The sequence below is a fragment of the Diadema antillarum genome, unplaced genomic scaffold, assembly GCF_040938485.1.
Source record: "Diadema antillarum isolate AM-2024a unplaced genomic scaffold, OU_Dant_1.0 seq00000113_RagTag, whole genome shotgun sequence".
Lineage (NCBI taxonomy): Eukaryota > Metazoa > Echinodermata > Echinoidea > Diadematoida > Diadematidae > Diadema > Diadema antillarum.
In genome coordinates this window covers 155445-171672 of record NW_027271197.1, presented here as the reverse complement: position 1 = coordinate 171672, position 16228 = coordinate 155445, and the positions used below count along the sequence as shown (strand labels likewise).

At 39.1% G+C, this 16228-nt stretch overlaps 1 protein-coding gene across 1 annotated transcript in view; it reads left to right on the top strand.

The window, feature by feature from the left end:
• Positions 1-4754: 4754 nt before the first annotated feature.
• Positions 4755-16228, top strand: part of LOC139727050 (sodium- and chloride-dependent betaine transporter-like) — a 47772-nt gene continuing 36298 nt past the window's right edge. Inside the window, exon 1 of the mRNA XM_071638031.1 lies at positions 4755-4893. Within this exon, the coding sequence (XP_071494132.1) occupies positions 4755-4893 (139 nt within the window). The remainder of the gene's footprint in view (positions 4894-16228) is intronic.

Genomic DNA, 16228 nt, shown 5'->3' with positions numbered 1-16228 from the left:
TAGCTTGTCTGTTTATTATTGTTAAGTCAACCTCCCCCTCCCCCTCCAAGTTATGTGTCTGTCATTGCACAGTTGAATGTCCAAAAAACGGAAACTCAGAAAACCGAAAAATCCGACTACACTGAACCGGACCATTTTTAAAATTTTCAATTTATTATTCTTTCCTATAAATAGGTTCAGAACATTCTACTGAACTGAATTACTGGCCGAATGAACTAATTATGCTTTTCATGCTCTTTTAGACTGGCTACTTAAGTCAATAATTGTGTCATTAATGCATTCGCTCGTTATGATAAAACTCTGCAAAGTCGTATTACAATTTCATATTTTCAGTCTTCGTGGATTCAAATTTCCAACATATATCATTACACGTTGTACATATGCAAATCAGATGATTGTGCTACTATTAGCTTATGAAAATGATATGAAATAACACTTGCGCAAGGTTGCCAAGATGATATAAAGCGGGTGCACGTCACGAGACCGACACCCACGAGTCATACAGCCCACGAGTCATACAGCTCACAATTCATACAGCCCACGAGTTCGACATTAAGTAAAACAAGTCCACGAGTTATGAGCCAATGAATTCGACACATACGCAGAAAAGGCTCACGAGACCCGCACTATGTAATATGCATGATTTTCTATGTTTTGCTTTTGTGTGTTTGTTTGTTTTTTGTTGTTTTTTGGTTGTTGTTTTTTTTTTACGTTTCCTATACTATAAAATGTTGTATTTTGTAATTGTATTTTACTTTACGGACTCAAAGAAGAACAGCCATTCACTGAAGTGAGTGACCCGTGGTGAAATAGAATAAACTCAAACTCAAACTCAACTATGCGCAAACAAAGCCTTTATTGAGCCTTTATTGCGTATAGAGTGTCGGTCTCGTGAACCTTTTCTGCGTAGTGTCGAACTCATGGGCTGTATGACTCGTGAGCCGTATAACTTTTGAACTGTAAAACTCATGGACCTGTTTTTGATGTCGGTCTAGTGGACCGTATGACTCGTGAGTGTCGGCCTCATGGGATGACCCCGGCCGTGGCGGCTCTCTCTCTTCAATTTCGGGTGCGGTCACGGGCCTTTCCGGGGGAAGTTAGGCCAGCAGTACATGATCGCCTAACTTTAATGGATGAGGTGGTTTGTTTGTTTGTTTGTTTGTTTGCCTGTTTTTTGTTTGTTTTGTTTTCTTTTGTCACAAAAAGTTATCACTTTTCCCTTAAAAGAGGTCGTCGTAAATCAAAATGGAAAAAAAAATCTCCAATGAAGGGGCACGGTTTGTATCTCGATGGAGATCATTTTTGATTAAAGACTCCTCCAGGGGCTCCTTATCTTACTCACTTCGATTTGCCCATTTTTTTTTCACCCTAATTAAGTGGGTAAAAGCCACATTTGCATCAAAATCGAAAAGGTCCCTCCAGTGACACTCTAAGGAATTTTTATGCGTATTCGGGGATGCTCGAATATTGTGTAAAACTGTCCTATTGATAGTGTTCATTCAAGCTTGAATGAGGGATTCCAACATGTTTCTTAAAAAACACATTTTAAATGTATTTTGAAAGCTTTAATGCAATTACATAAGTCTAACGAAAGAATTATTCATTGAACTTGAAAAACTTGAAACTTTCGAAACCTCGAAACTTTCGAAACCTCGCGCGAATATTATTATAGTCAACAGCAGCTCAAAAAAAAAGATGATAAAAGCAACATCGAGACGAATTACACAAGACTGCTTTTCTTTGAAAAGAAATGGTTTTGTTTCGTTTTTTGTTTTTTGTTTTTTGTTTTTTTTTTGTGATATTTCATTGCTGTTGACAGACCTCAGTTGGCAGACCGCATATATTTCGACACTGACGGACCCTGGAGGTTAAAGGTGCTCGAGCAGACTTATAGCAAGAGCGCCATCATGCGTCATAGTCTCGCGCGTCCGGTGCATACTGAGTTTCCACCGGTGTAATTCACATGTGAAGGCCCTGTCACACATTACCAGGCAAGCCTTTCGTGCGACTTGCGAAGAACAATGTTTGCTACCCGGAGGTCCCCGCAGATGACTCGCACATGACAGTACCTAGCACGTCTCTCACCCATAGTTACCCGTAGTTGTGAACGGAAGTCTTATTCACCCGCAGCCAAGTTTAAGGCGCCCTGTCACACCTTTCCGGACAAGCTACGCGGGCTTTTTGCGTGTTGGGATTTTCCAGCACGCAGGACGATTTTTGCAGGCAGGCAAGGATTTGGGCGAGTTTCGCATACGTCTTTCCTGCTGGACCCGTGCCAGTTCCGTTCTACTTACGTGCATTTCTCGGTGAAGGAATCCCTCTGAAGGAATTTGATATGGCAGAAGTCCCACAGAATGTCATTATCTTGGCCGCAGCCGACTCTCAACTAACCAGCAGAAAGGCAGTAAAGGGCTTTTTACACTTGTAAATTTTTGCTTAGCCCCGGACCAACGGTGGGGCTAAGGGGGGGGGCCTTAGCCCCACCGTTGGTACGGGACTATCCTTAGCCCACTTTCTGTTTACACTCGTTTTTGCCAAAGTGGGCTGGCCCCACCGATAGTACGGTACTATCTGGCCCTGCAAAATAGCAGGGGTTAGCACCGCAATTGCGGTGCCAAGCAAGTGAGTGTAAACAGAACGAAAAAATAATCCTGGGCTAAGCGACGGAGACGAAGTGCGATCCTCACTGACCAATCAGAAACGAGGTAATCAAGTGCTGCCGGTGCGTGCGTGTACGTGTACAGTACACAGCGTAATTATGAATATTCATGTGTTTTGGAAAGTCCGGGGCTAAGAAATACGAGTGTAAAAAGGTCAGTTTTCTCCTTAGCCCCGGACAAGAGATAGTACGGGACTAATTGGCGAGTGTAAAATGCTGAAAAAATTGGTACGGGACTAACGATAGTCCTGGGTCAGAGAAAGTCCGGGGTTAAGAAACACAAGTGTAAAAAGCCCTTAACTGACGGAACTCGCCAACATACTTGTCCGCCGGCAGAAAATTCTCCTGCGTGCTGGAAAATCCCTTCTCGCAACAAGCCCGCGTAGCTTACCTGGAAAGAGGAGACAGGGCCTTTACAATCACAGTTACCCAACTATTATTTTTGTTATCAAAACTTTCTGTACAGAACTTGAAAGAGTCACTATCATCTATGTTTAACATCGAAGTAAAATAACTTTATTTGCTGTAGTCCTGACATTTGCAGGGAATTTTCTTGGCTCAAACTTCACAAAGAGGGCCTTAAAGTAAGACTTCGGCTCTTCCCGTAAAAAAAAAAAAAAAAAAAAAAAAAAAAATAGGCGTTTTCTGAATCTGCATCAAAGAAATAAAGTCCCTTTGATTTCAGAAGAAAACATATCCACCTTTTAATGAGGCTTATTAAGTGCAAAGATTCACCCTCACAACCAAATCTAATCAGTTCTTACCAAGCTGGTATTGGATAATTTTGGTGTGATTGTTTTGTACAACTCAACGCGAGTAGGCCAAAGGTAACCCTTTCGACATAAATATCTGAGATTGATACATCCAGTTCGTTTTCGGATCTGCCTGAGAAGAAGGGTGGGTATAGTTCAGACCGGTTTCTGAGGTGTCGAAAGATTAAAATTCCATCCATAATACTCTGGCTGCCACAAATTTCTTGAGAGGCACAAAAATAGCGCGGGTGCAGTATACTGCTAACTTGATCCAAGTAAGCCTGAATGACCTCTCTGCTTGTCAAAGAGTATTATGAAATGGGATTTAGAATCTCTGCAATCTGATTGGTCAATCATCATGCATTGATTTTTACTAATCCATACTCAGCCATGCGTCCGGTAAAATCCGAACGCATGGCTCAAGCCTTGTACAGTGTTATGATAGGTGTACCGGACGCATGGTGGGGCAAAACGTTGAATTTCATGTATTTAATGGCCTATTTTATAGGACGAATGATGCACAGGCCTGTTTCGTGGATCAACGAGAATTGATGCTCTCATTTAACTTTCTAACTGTCTAAAACCCATTCGCTGCCCTCATGGGTTTAAACAGCTCCAAAGTTAAACTCGTGCATCCAATTCTCACCGATCCATTCTGTCCTGTGCATCATTTTTCGATTTTGTATATTACAGCTGTGCTACCTACCCAGAGTCTTACACAGTCAAACCTGTCTATAGCGGTCACCCAAGGCAGACGAAAATGGTGGCTATTGACACGTGGCCGCTACAGACAGGGTAGTGGTAACATGGCTTTTCTCGGGGGTGGGGGTGGGGAGGGGGTGGGGGGTATTTAGTGGCCGTTTACGGCAGGTGGCCGCTATATACAGGTATTTAGCAGCAAAGGCAGGTTTGACTGTATTTTGCCGATTGAATAGCAATTTGGAAGTAGTATGTTAGTTGGATCAACCAGGGGCAACAAAATATTACAGTAACGGAAAAAAGCTTCTGCTTGCCACAGGACTGTTCTCCTACTATTGAACACCCACTCCTCCCCCGCCCTCCCCCCCCCCCCCCCCGTCCTTTCCTTGGTAGTTTCACACGCACACACACACACACACACACACACACACGCTCACTCGCACACGCACGCGCATTTATTTCCAGTTTCCCCGCTTCTAAGTTATAATAGAGGAACGTTATTCGGGCTGCAGAGTAACCATCGAGTGTGACGGCGAGATACAGGTGGGAAAAGAAATACATGCGCTGATCTGAGGGTCTCGGGAATAGAAATGGAAATGGAAGCACGAAAAGAGAGCAAACAACAGTCGAGCGGGGTCCAGAAGATGGACGGGGAGAAATCGGAGCAAAACGAGAGAGGGAACTGGACCAATAAACTGGACTTCTTCCTAGCCCTGTGCGGATCCTCCGTGGGACTGGGGAACGTGTGGCGATTCCCGTATCTGTGCTATAAGCATGGCGGTGGTACGTCTGTTCGCATTTCAATTATTGTGCCCATAAGTAATTCGTAATATTAGCCTTCTTATGTATGATTATGATATACATACAGGACCGGCGCTAAGTTTTTAAAAGTAAGGGGCCCCTTTTACGAGAACAGGGATGTCGATTCGTTGCGAGGATGGAGGGGGGAGACATTTTAGATGACAGTTAATATGTGTGCCAAAGTCGGCTGACATGCAAAAAAAAAAAAAACCAAAAACATAAACAAAGACAAAAAAGGCTTAATATTTTCTGGTGCCACTTCAGGGGAATCGGTTGGCAAGCACACAAAATTTTTTTACACTTTTGGATGCCATTTCAGTACCAAAATCGGTTGACAAACTTTACAGTTTGTTTGTTTGTTTATTTGTTGTTGTTTTTTCGGGGGGGGGGGGGACGCCACTCCTCTAATAGCATCGACTGCTAGCCAAGCAAAGATAAACAACGAAAGTCAAATCCAGAAAGTCGGGCTCAAGTGGTAAGACCCTATATGTAATACGCAAAAAAAAAAACACACACACACACACATACAGTTGGGGTGGACCCCCCCCCCCCCCCCTCCCACGGGCTCGGTTGCGCCGGTCCTGACAAATATATAGTATTACTATGATGCTTAAGCATTTAAACAAAATATCATATAGCAGTTATAGTGCCCGTCATGTTAAGATGAGTGTTCTTAATCCGAGGCCAAATGATGAAGCATACCGTTTAATTCATAAATTGTTTATCCTCTAATTCATTGTTTTGGGGTCACATTAAAACAGCGAAGCATGACGTAAACCACCACCACCACCCTCCACTGTTCTGTTTCTCTGTTCACCCTTGTTTACTTTTTTTCATCAAGCTTCTTTTTCATTTATTTATTTATCTATTTATTTTTATTTATTCATTCATTTATCTATTTATTTATTTTGCTTCGGTAGGGTAGCTATGTCAGTGGCTACAAGCACTGTTATTCTCGGAGGCTATACACATACATCATTTTCATTTATATGTTGTTACGATTGCTCATAACCAATTTTTTTCAAAAACTTTACTACGCAGTTGTTGTGTGATACCAACTAACGTGCGTGTGTCGTGACAAGGATAGAATTGAAGGAACTATAGGCCTACAATGCAGATATATATGTTAATTTTCTGTTGATTCCTGATACTTTAATTTTGGTACCTTCAACATCACTTTTGTGGCTACACAAATACCTAAATACGTGAGTGACGTATATTCTGTAATAGTTGTTCTACTATATTTTTTTTTTCAGATTCCTTGGATGAGCCCACAAAAATAGAACCTTGCTAAAGTAGGCCTAATGATATACAAAAGACATAGGAATGCTACTTTGGGACTGAGCATCACTTGCATGTTTCCTTGTTTCTCTAAAACAACAGACAATCAAGCAAGTTCTGGTCGGTCTATTGGAAAGTGCATTCCAATGTCTTTTGTTAATCATATTAATACTTAGGCAATGATTGAGAAATGATGTCACTGGCAGAATCTTTGTTTGGAAGGTTTTATTGTGTGGGCCTATTCAAATATACATGAAGAAAAAAAAATGTGGAAATAATATTATGAAATATGGCTAATTATTATGGCCACATAGGTGTGATAGAAGGAGTACAAGTCAACATGCATTTGTTACAGTATGTATAGTTCCTTTAGCTTCTTCTGTTCATCTCGAGATCTCCCAAACATGCCAAAGCAATCGGGGTCATCCCACGAGACCAACACCCACGAGACATATAGCCCATACGACTTCGACATTGAAAAAAGGTCCGTGTGTTATACAGCCCACGAGTATACCGCCCATACGACTTCGACACTAGGCAAGTAAGGCCCGTGAGTCCGACACTAGGCAAACAAGGTCTACGAGTTCGACACTGAACAAAAAAGGCCCACGAGTTGGACACAAGGTAAAAACGACGCGCGAGTTCGACACTACAACACAGGGCTTATCGTGGTGATCTCGTGGGTCTTGTTTTCTCAGCATAGAACTCATGGGCCTTGTTTGCCTAGTGTCGGACTCATCGGTTTTATTTGCTTAGTGTCTAACTCATGGGTTGTATTACTCGTGGACTGTTTGATTCGTGGGTGTCGAACACGTGACGTGCACGCAAACGATCCATGTGTTTCAACCTTTCCCTTGCATTTATGCTTCTTTGCAGAGTCCAACAGCCAAGAATGGCGTGCCTCTTTCTTATGCAGAATCAAGTCTCATCCTGCGTTTAAATTCAGCTTAGTATTATCCAATGAAAAGACGCATTGATCAACCTTAACGGGGTTTTAAAAAATCAACTAAATATTTTGCAATGAAATGACGCATCAATAAACATTCATGGAGATAAGCGTTAGAACACGTTTGTATAGTGCGTCCTGCATACATATTTACGTTATCACATAATATTCTCTAAACTAAAGTTGTACAGAGATCCAACACCTTTCTCTGGCTACAGGAAGGCTGCCAAAATTGCGTTATTTGTGTACACTCCAGAACGCATTAATTTCTGTAGAAATTTTCATGAATTAGCAATTTAGATCAGTTCTTTCTTCTATGCCCTAGTCATTCATACTTTATAATCCTCTAATCCTTTATCGTATAAGTTGGAATGTGGCATCCTTTCTTTTGAGCCATCGCAGCTTGAAAACCATTATGTGTGTGCCAACACGTAAACAAAGAGATTTCCTTCTACCAACACAATTATCCCTTTGTGTGGTTTAAGTGGCTTTGGGGTCGTTTTTTTTTTTTGGGGGGGGGGGGTTTACTTTTGTCGTTGCTGCTGCTGTTCTCGTTTATGTTTTTCTTTCACAAAAGTGTTGTAGGCCTACTGGTTCTGTCCAAAGTCCCTATCACATACCACAGAAAGGGTTGAGAAAACCTCGGCCTCGTCTTCATTTCTTCCTTCAAAAGCTTTCCCATGACTGAACAACGAAGATTCAGTAGCTTCAGGCATTCCATCCATTTATATAAGCCTATCTTCGATCCTCTGTTATGAGTGTGTTTCGTACATCTGGGGACGTATCTGAGAATATGCTAACTTCGTTAGTGATGGTTTAACCATGGACGGAGCTAAATTTGTATAGGTATATAGCTCTATGGCTACCACCATGCTCAGTTTCCACGCGATACGTACAACAAGGCTTGTGGCCCTTGTGCAATGCAGCTGCGGACGAGAAATTTCCCGAGACGCCCCCCCCCCCCCCCCCCCCAAAAAAAAAAAAAAAAAGAGGAAAAAGATAGTACTGTTCATTCCCGTCATAACGAACAATGGAGCAAAAACTCAAGTCAAACGATATTCATCTAAACACATTCATGGACTTATCCTTGGCTATTATAACGAAACTGTAATATAACGAAAGAAAGCGTGAGATAACGGGAGTCACTGTGCCCTGTAATACAGATCAGCGAAAGTTATGACAAAGACCCGTAGTCGCATTCTGAGAGTTAAAGACTGGAGAAATGAACTTCAGACGACCTGGACTTGAAAATAGAAATGTGATGAATAATGTATATCAATCTTATCAATGTAAGGAGGTGGAAACGGGAGGCCTGAAAAACAACATGGAAACAGAATGACGTTGCAACGAAATCGCTGATGATCCGGAATATATGGACCTTAATCCTTGTAGGGTAGAGTATTCCACGTCATACTCAAATTGACTTGGATAACTATAAATTATTGATTATAACTGTAGCAAAATCGGACATACAGAATTGTAGAGGGTTTCATCGTACTTCAAGTGTGCAACGCTCTAGGGCATGTGTCTAAAGGCAAAATTCTTCTTTGCTCGTTTTTTTTTTTTTTTTTTTTGGGGGGGGGGGGTAGCGGAGAGGGAGTATGAGACTGGTTAGTTATCGCTTTTCATTATGTGCGGGTACATTGCAGGGTTACGATGAAAGGGAAATATAAAGAGTATCAGCCTGGTAGCTTTTCCTTTTCCGTTCTGGCTGTATGAAGAGCATGAAAAAAATAGAATAACACACAATCTGGCGCAAATTCTACATGTAAAAACCAACCAAAGGTTACAGCCCTAACAATGCATCAGTTAAAGACCTTTAATGCATGCACAGTTAATGACTCCATGTATAGCCGGTGTCTCGTATCTCGTATAGAGAGGAAAGCAGATTAAAGATAAGTGACCATCTTGAAAACTACTTCACACATTTCCTGACCTAAGTGGCTGAAATGTTTCTTCTAGGAAGTGGGTGACACATTAAGAATTGATGTAGATTCAAGACAAGAATGGGAAACTTATTGAAGATCCCGTGTAGGCTAGAAGGCTGGCTCGACTCGGACTTATTCGAGAATTCTCATAACGAATTGTGTACAACTTTATCACTGATCTCTGTGTACTAAAGTAGGCCTACACACACAGCCGAAGAATCTCGACTGGAACCGATTGTTACCGATTAGCGTTTACGCTTCGATGCACAATATTTCCAGACGGGCACCATATTCGTGATTTTCGATTCAATTGACCCATCGCCATACATGAATCCCCACGCCAGGATTGGAACTTTAATTGCTTCGTCTTCATCTGTTCGTTGTGTATCCTCTTAAGATCTTTAAAGACATACAATTTGCAGATGAAACAAAAACCCAACATAAGTGCTTTGAAATAGTTCTAAAATGTGATTTAGGGATAGAAACAATCACTGTACAAATTTGAATCGGTAAACTCGATGTTAAGTATTGTTAAATAAACAAAATGTGAACAATAGTTATATGATAAAGAATGTTTTCAGACTAAAACGTATACAGTTACGGTTTATTGAGAAAAATACAGATATTATCTCCTTGTATTGTAGGCTTTGTCGCGAAAATTGTATATGATAGGATGTTTTGTGGTACAACAGACCATCACATATTCATTAAATGTTCTCAAAGGTAAACAGGACCTTTAAGTTTGCTTCTTTTTCATCTATTCGTTGTGTATCCTTCAGGCTCTGAAGATCAGTCGCAACGTTTAAAATGGTGCGCGCACATTTACCTAATCAAACTATAACTGAAGAGTTTGTATGCAAAAACCGATAAGTCCATATTTGCCAAATGGAGATACTTGCGATTAAAGGTCAAGAAAAATAAAGAGAATAATAAGAAAAGTTTTGCTTCTTTTGACCATAACTTCAAAAATGTACCTTTATTATGTAGTGACCAATACATCATTTAAAAGGTATTATTTTGTACTTTATGACAGAGACCGTACTTCATAATCTTAAAAAATGGACTTATCGGTTTTTGCGAACAAACTCTTCAACTATCAAGAGCGCGGCAGGCTTAATTCCAGTGATGCTGATACAGGAAGGTGCAGGTTAAGTTAAAATACATCGTTGTAGAGTAGATGGACTTATGAAACTGGAAAGGATGAAGTGGCGGGAAGTCAGAAAGATCTTCCTTGAGTACATTCCATTCATGTCATGTGAATGTCAGGCTTTGATTTACAAAACACTGCTGATTTCGCTTTTCAAGGATAATTTATGCATATGTTTACAGTTCATAAAACGTTTGTATCATTTTATTAGACAAAGTAGGGCAAAATACTCAATTTACGTAATCAACTCATTCCCCGGAAGAGATGCACGGCTCGGTGACAGCAACAGTTTAGCTCGGCTCTGTAATTGTTTTGTACATGTTATACCTGATAATGATGTCGAGGCGGATATGTTCTTTCATTCCAACAGTTGAGTTTTGTTATTTACTTCCTTTTCTTTCATTATTTTCAGCCCAACTTTTTATATATATATGTCTTTTGCTTTCAGTTTGGATGCCCACCCAGACACTCGTTGTACATGTATCTTCGTTTACTTGTTCTATATGTTCTGTGTTTGTCTCCCTCGCCATTATTGGCCTCTCTCGTTCAACCCATTCTGCTTTTTCTTACTCCCACTCCACCTTTCTCGAAGCGATCATCCCTACATCAAGACTCCTACGCCAGCATTGCACATTGCTACGTGTATCGAATTGTTCACGTGCTTTGTCACACGTTGCCTGCTGGCCGCTTTCCTTTTCTATCGCACGCTTCCTCTTCACACTTTCGCTGGTAACTCAGAATTCTATTTCAGACCATATCATTATCTACTATGGCTGATTTCGTAAATGCACCCTTTCATTCTATGTCGAATGATGATTTTTTTTGAATTATTTAGACACACAACATCCGAATCTGATTTAGTTGATGGAGTACCAGTTACACATGCAACTCCCTATGATAATTTCGCAGCCGATAATTTGAATTCATCAGCTCCTGAATTTACTTATGATTTTGATGATTCAATTCAGAACCCGCTATGTAATTATATAACTGTTAATGAATGTAAAGATATGTATCATAGTTTTTCTAAAGACACGTTTTCTTTGCTGCATCTAAACATAAGGAGTTTAAATAAGCATTTTGATGAGTTACAGTTTTTATTAGAATCTGATCACACTCAATCATGCTCTGTCATTGGTCTGAGTGAAACTTGGCTAACCGCATCGTCTGAAAACTCTTTTGTTATCGACGGATATAATATGTATGTTAATAATAGATCTGACAGGAGTGGAGGTGGCGTTGCATTTTATGTCTCAAGTTCTTTTAAATGTGTTATTCACAGCGATATCTGCAGAATGGATAGCACTGTTGAATCTCTTTTCATTGAACTTAGTATTCCAGGATGTAAGAATGTGGTAGTTGGAATTATATATAGACCTCCCAATTCAAATATTGTAGATTTTTTTACTTATATTTCAGATTTGGCAAAAAATCCAGTAATTCGAAACAAGGACTGTTTTTTACTTGGTGATTACAACATTGATTTGTTGAAATCAGGAAATGATCATTCTTCAAGTGAGTTTCTCGAAATGCTTTTGTCTTCTTCCTTTCTACCCCTCATTTCCAAACCGACTCGGGTTACAGATCATTCGGCTACTCTCATTGATAATATGTTTTGTAATGTTTTACCCCTCCCTGACTCTTTTATAATTCTTTCAGATATAACGGATCATTTTCCAATAATGACTTGCTTTACTTTGAGAACGCTTGTTAATGACTCCAAATCTTCATTTCCTTTATTTAAACGTAGAGTGTCCCCTGAAAAGTTGGCCAGTCTTGATGCCGCTCTTGATAATGCAGATTGGTCACGAGTATATGACAGTGACGATGTTAATTTGTCTTTTGACAATTTTATGAATATTTTGAATTGTTTTTTGGATGATATAATTCCTAAACAAAAGAAAAGAATGGATTATAAGAAGACTCCTAGGTTACCGTGGATAACTAAATCAATTCTTCGCTCAATTAACAGAAAAAATCGTTTATATTATAAATATAAAATGGAAAATACTGATCAATCGAAAAGGAAATACACATCTTATAAAAATACACTAATCAGAATTTTACGTTTTGAGAAGAAAAATTATTACTCACGACAGTTGTCAAAATTTCAGTTTGATATAAAAAATACCTGGGAAGTTTTAAACCGGGCGATGAATATCAGAGCAAAAAAAGTAGAGATTGATCAAATTAAATCGGATGATAATTTGATTAACAATTCTGTTGATATTGTCAGTGTTTTTAACTCTTATTTTTCTCAGATAGGTGAATCGCTTGCTCAAGATATCCCGGCCACAAAACAAAATTTTACTGAATTTTTAGGTCAATGTAACCCAAATTCTGTTTTTTTTTATTCCAACGAATAGGTATGAAATTATTGATATTGTTTCTTCTGTTAAAAATAAGCGCAGTTCCGGTTATGATGGTATTGATAATTGTATTCTTAAAGGAGTCATATCTGCAATTGCAGACCCTTTGACTCATATCTTTAATTTATCAATTTCTCATGGTATATTTCCTGATAAAATGAAATTGGCGAAAGTAATACCAATATATAAGAAGGGTGACAAACTGGATATGAGTAATTATCGCCCAATTTCTTTATCTTCATTGTCTAAAGTATTAGAAAAAATAATTTATATTAGAATTATAAAAATTTTTAATTTGCATAAAATTTTTACAAAATCGCAGTTTGGATTTCGAGAAAAACATAGCACTATTCACGCAATTCTTCATTTCGTTGATAACGTGGTTAACGCAATTGACAACCACGCTCATTTAATTAGTATTTTTTTGGACTTCTCCAAGGCCTTCGATACAATCAATCATAACATTTTACTTTATAAATTATCGCATTATGGAATACGTGGGAAGGCCTTGGAGTGGTTTAAGAGTTACTTAGGTAATAGGAAACAGTTTGTTACTATTAAAGATAATAATTCAGCTATAAGAGATGTCAAGACGAGTGTGGTGTTCCACAGGGAAGTCTTTTAGGACCGTTGTTATTGATAGTATATATCAATGACTTTTCTTCTGTTTCTGAAACACTTTCTTTTATTCATTTTGCAGATGATACCACTGTTCTTTTTGCTCACAATGATGTTGATATTTTAGTCCAAAAAGTTAACACAGAACTGTTAAAAGTTACTAATTGGGTCAGGGCTAATAAATTATCATTGAATGTTCAAAAAACAAAATATATGCTTTTCAGTAATACTGTCGAGGTATTAACTTCTAACATAGTTTTAGATGATATTGATTTAGAAAGTGTATTAGATTTTAAATTTCTTGGTATAATTGTTGACAATAAACTGTCTTGGAAAACACATATTGATCATATCTGTAAAATTATATCACGTAATATAGGTGTTTTGAACAGATTGAAATTTTATATTCCTCAAAAGTCATTACTCATGTTATACTCCACTTTGATACTGCCTTATTTGAATTATGGAATTTTGGCTTGGGGTAATACTCATCAGACCCTCTTGAATAGAGTGTTGTTACTGCAGAAAAAGCCCTCCGTATTATTTGTCATTCTCCTGCACGTTCACATACAAATTTACTGTTTGCGTCTAATAAGTTACTAAAAATAAATGAGTTGTTTTTATTCAATTTAGGTCAATTTATGTACATGTTTAATAACAGTTCACTTCCATCTATTTTTTATTCAATGTTCCTTAAAAACCAATCATTTCACTCCTATTCCACCCGACGTTTAAATGAATTTCATTTACCTTTTTTCCGAACAATTTTAGGGAAAAATTCATTTATCTACACTGGTCCAAACTATTGGAATTCTCTGAACCACGATATAAAAACAGCTCCCTCTTTGTATTCATTTAAACGGAAATTAAAAGCTTTTCTTTTGCGATTTTACAATAACATTTGTCATGAATCGGATTAGTTTTACACGTTATTCGTTATGATGCCCCTTTCATAAAATCCGCATAGTTGTTTACACATTGTCGCTCGTACTGGCTGACCACCGCCAAGTCCGTGAATAAAGTTTTGGGTTAAGTTAGTCATGCAGTTGATGGATTTTTCTTCGGGATCTGCACTCTATACGCTTATATAATGAGGGATGTTTGTTTTTTTGTTTTTTTGGGTTTTTTTCCGTCTGGTCTTGTCTCTGTCTTGTTTTTGTTTTCCATCGTCCAGCCCTCGTGTATCGTTATCTCCGTTGTGCTAGTCTTACTTCCTGTCGTAGTCTGTCTTTTGCGTTTAACTATAGCCTCGTCGATGTCCCAGTGTCGTTTTATGTCCGTTTATTATTATGTTAATGTTGTCATTTTGTGTTTTTTTTCCTTTTCTGTCTGACTCTTTATGGGCTTCCATTTCTATTTCTATTTTGTCAATGTTTTTAAACATTTTTTCCTCTCTATTTTTTTTTTCTGCTGTTACAACTATTTTCGCTGTTGTTGCTTCAGACATTTTCGTTGCTGTCCTGATGCCGATAATTGTTACCAATATTTTCACTGATTCTTTTTCTCCTGAGGGGCCCACACTCTACAAGCTTCGTCTTTTCAGTGGGTCCCTCCGTTTTTCGCCTTGTGTACGTTGATATTCCACTTTACTTTAATTTACTTCAGGCATTGTAATGTATCTTTACTGCAAGCATACAAGTACTGTTTTACTCTGTTAAACTCATTTTGCTTGTTTGTTTGTTTGTTTGTTTGTTTTTTTGGTACGATTCTTATCACTGAAGAAAGAGTGATGTATGTTATGTTATTTTTTTTACTGTCGAGAAACGGAATAAATTTGAATTTGAATTTGAATAGAATAAAATGCAGACCTCGGTCGAGACACGCCACGCTCACAGTACATTACAGGTGGTCCCTGGTAATTGATGACAATCAATGGTGAAGAGGGTGAACCAGGTCAAACAAGGGGATTCTGTACAGCATGGCCATACAGGTGGCTCTGCTAGCGCACGTGAGCCACTAAAACTAACTTATAGTGTGGTTGTAACGCTTGCTCGTGGATTTTAGTTGCCAGAAACATACCTAAACTCTTGTGTCTCTTTAGGATTATGTTGAACTCGAAGCATTTGAACTTTAATGTTATCAACAGATGTGTCGGTGTATACGCTTGACATTGCAATCAGAACCGGCTCACATGACCCGTGCATCAACTGCATAATGGGCCAATACTTTGTGTCTGACTAAAAAGGAGGTACTAGGTACTTCCTTGGTCTAACCATTGACCTTCAACGTAGGTCCATGATCTCGTACATGGGTCATCTCCTTACGGCGATTGGAGTTGAGCTGGAGAAACGCAGCGAGGAATGTTGCTTCTTTACTCATGACATCAAAATGTGTGTTGAAGATGAGTCCATAGATAATGTAGACGTGGAGGCCGATCGAGGTCTCTGGCTGATGAGACTTCTACCAGGGGGGCGTTTCATCAACGAGTTCGTCGGAGTTTTCACCGACAAATTTGCTATCAGCCAATCAGACCAAGGATTTCATTAGCTTTTAACAGTTGTCAGTGTAAATCCTTGTGTCTGATTGGCTGATAGCAAATTTGTCGGTGAAAACTCCGACGAACTCGTTGATGAAACGCCCCCAGGACCATTCCACGGATGAGGGAACGAAGTCAGTCAGTGTTTTATGGCCACTCTTGTCATTGCTTGTATGACATTGCGTTGTTTGTCAATTATTGTCTTGTCAAGACACCCTCAATACCTTGGGCAGGCGCGCCGGAAGCAGTTTTGGATTTGGGGGGGGGGGGCAAACATTGGAGGGGGCTCAAGATTAGACCATGCATATGTTACACAATATACACATACACACACACACACACACACACACACACACACACACACACACGCACACATCTATAAACATGGGGGGAACCATAAAGTAATTTTAGACGGTCTGTATGCTTACAAGTGCGTGTGTGCGTGAGCAATAATGGGACTACAATACATTACGGAATGTGATACATTCAACAACAAAGTCATTGAGGAACATTGTAAGTTTTCCTTACATGGATTATGGAATGACGGTGTGA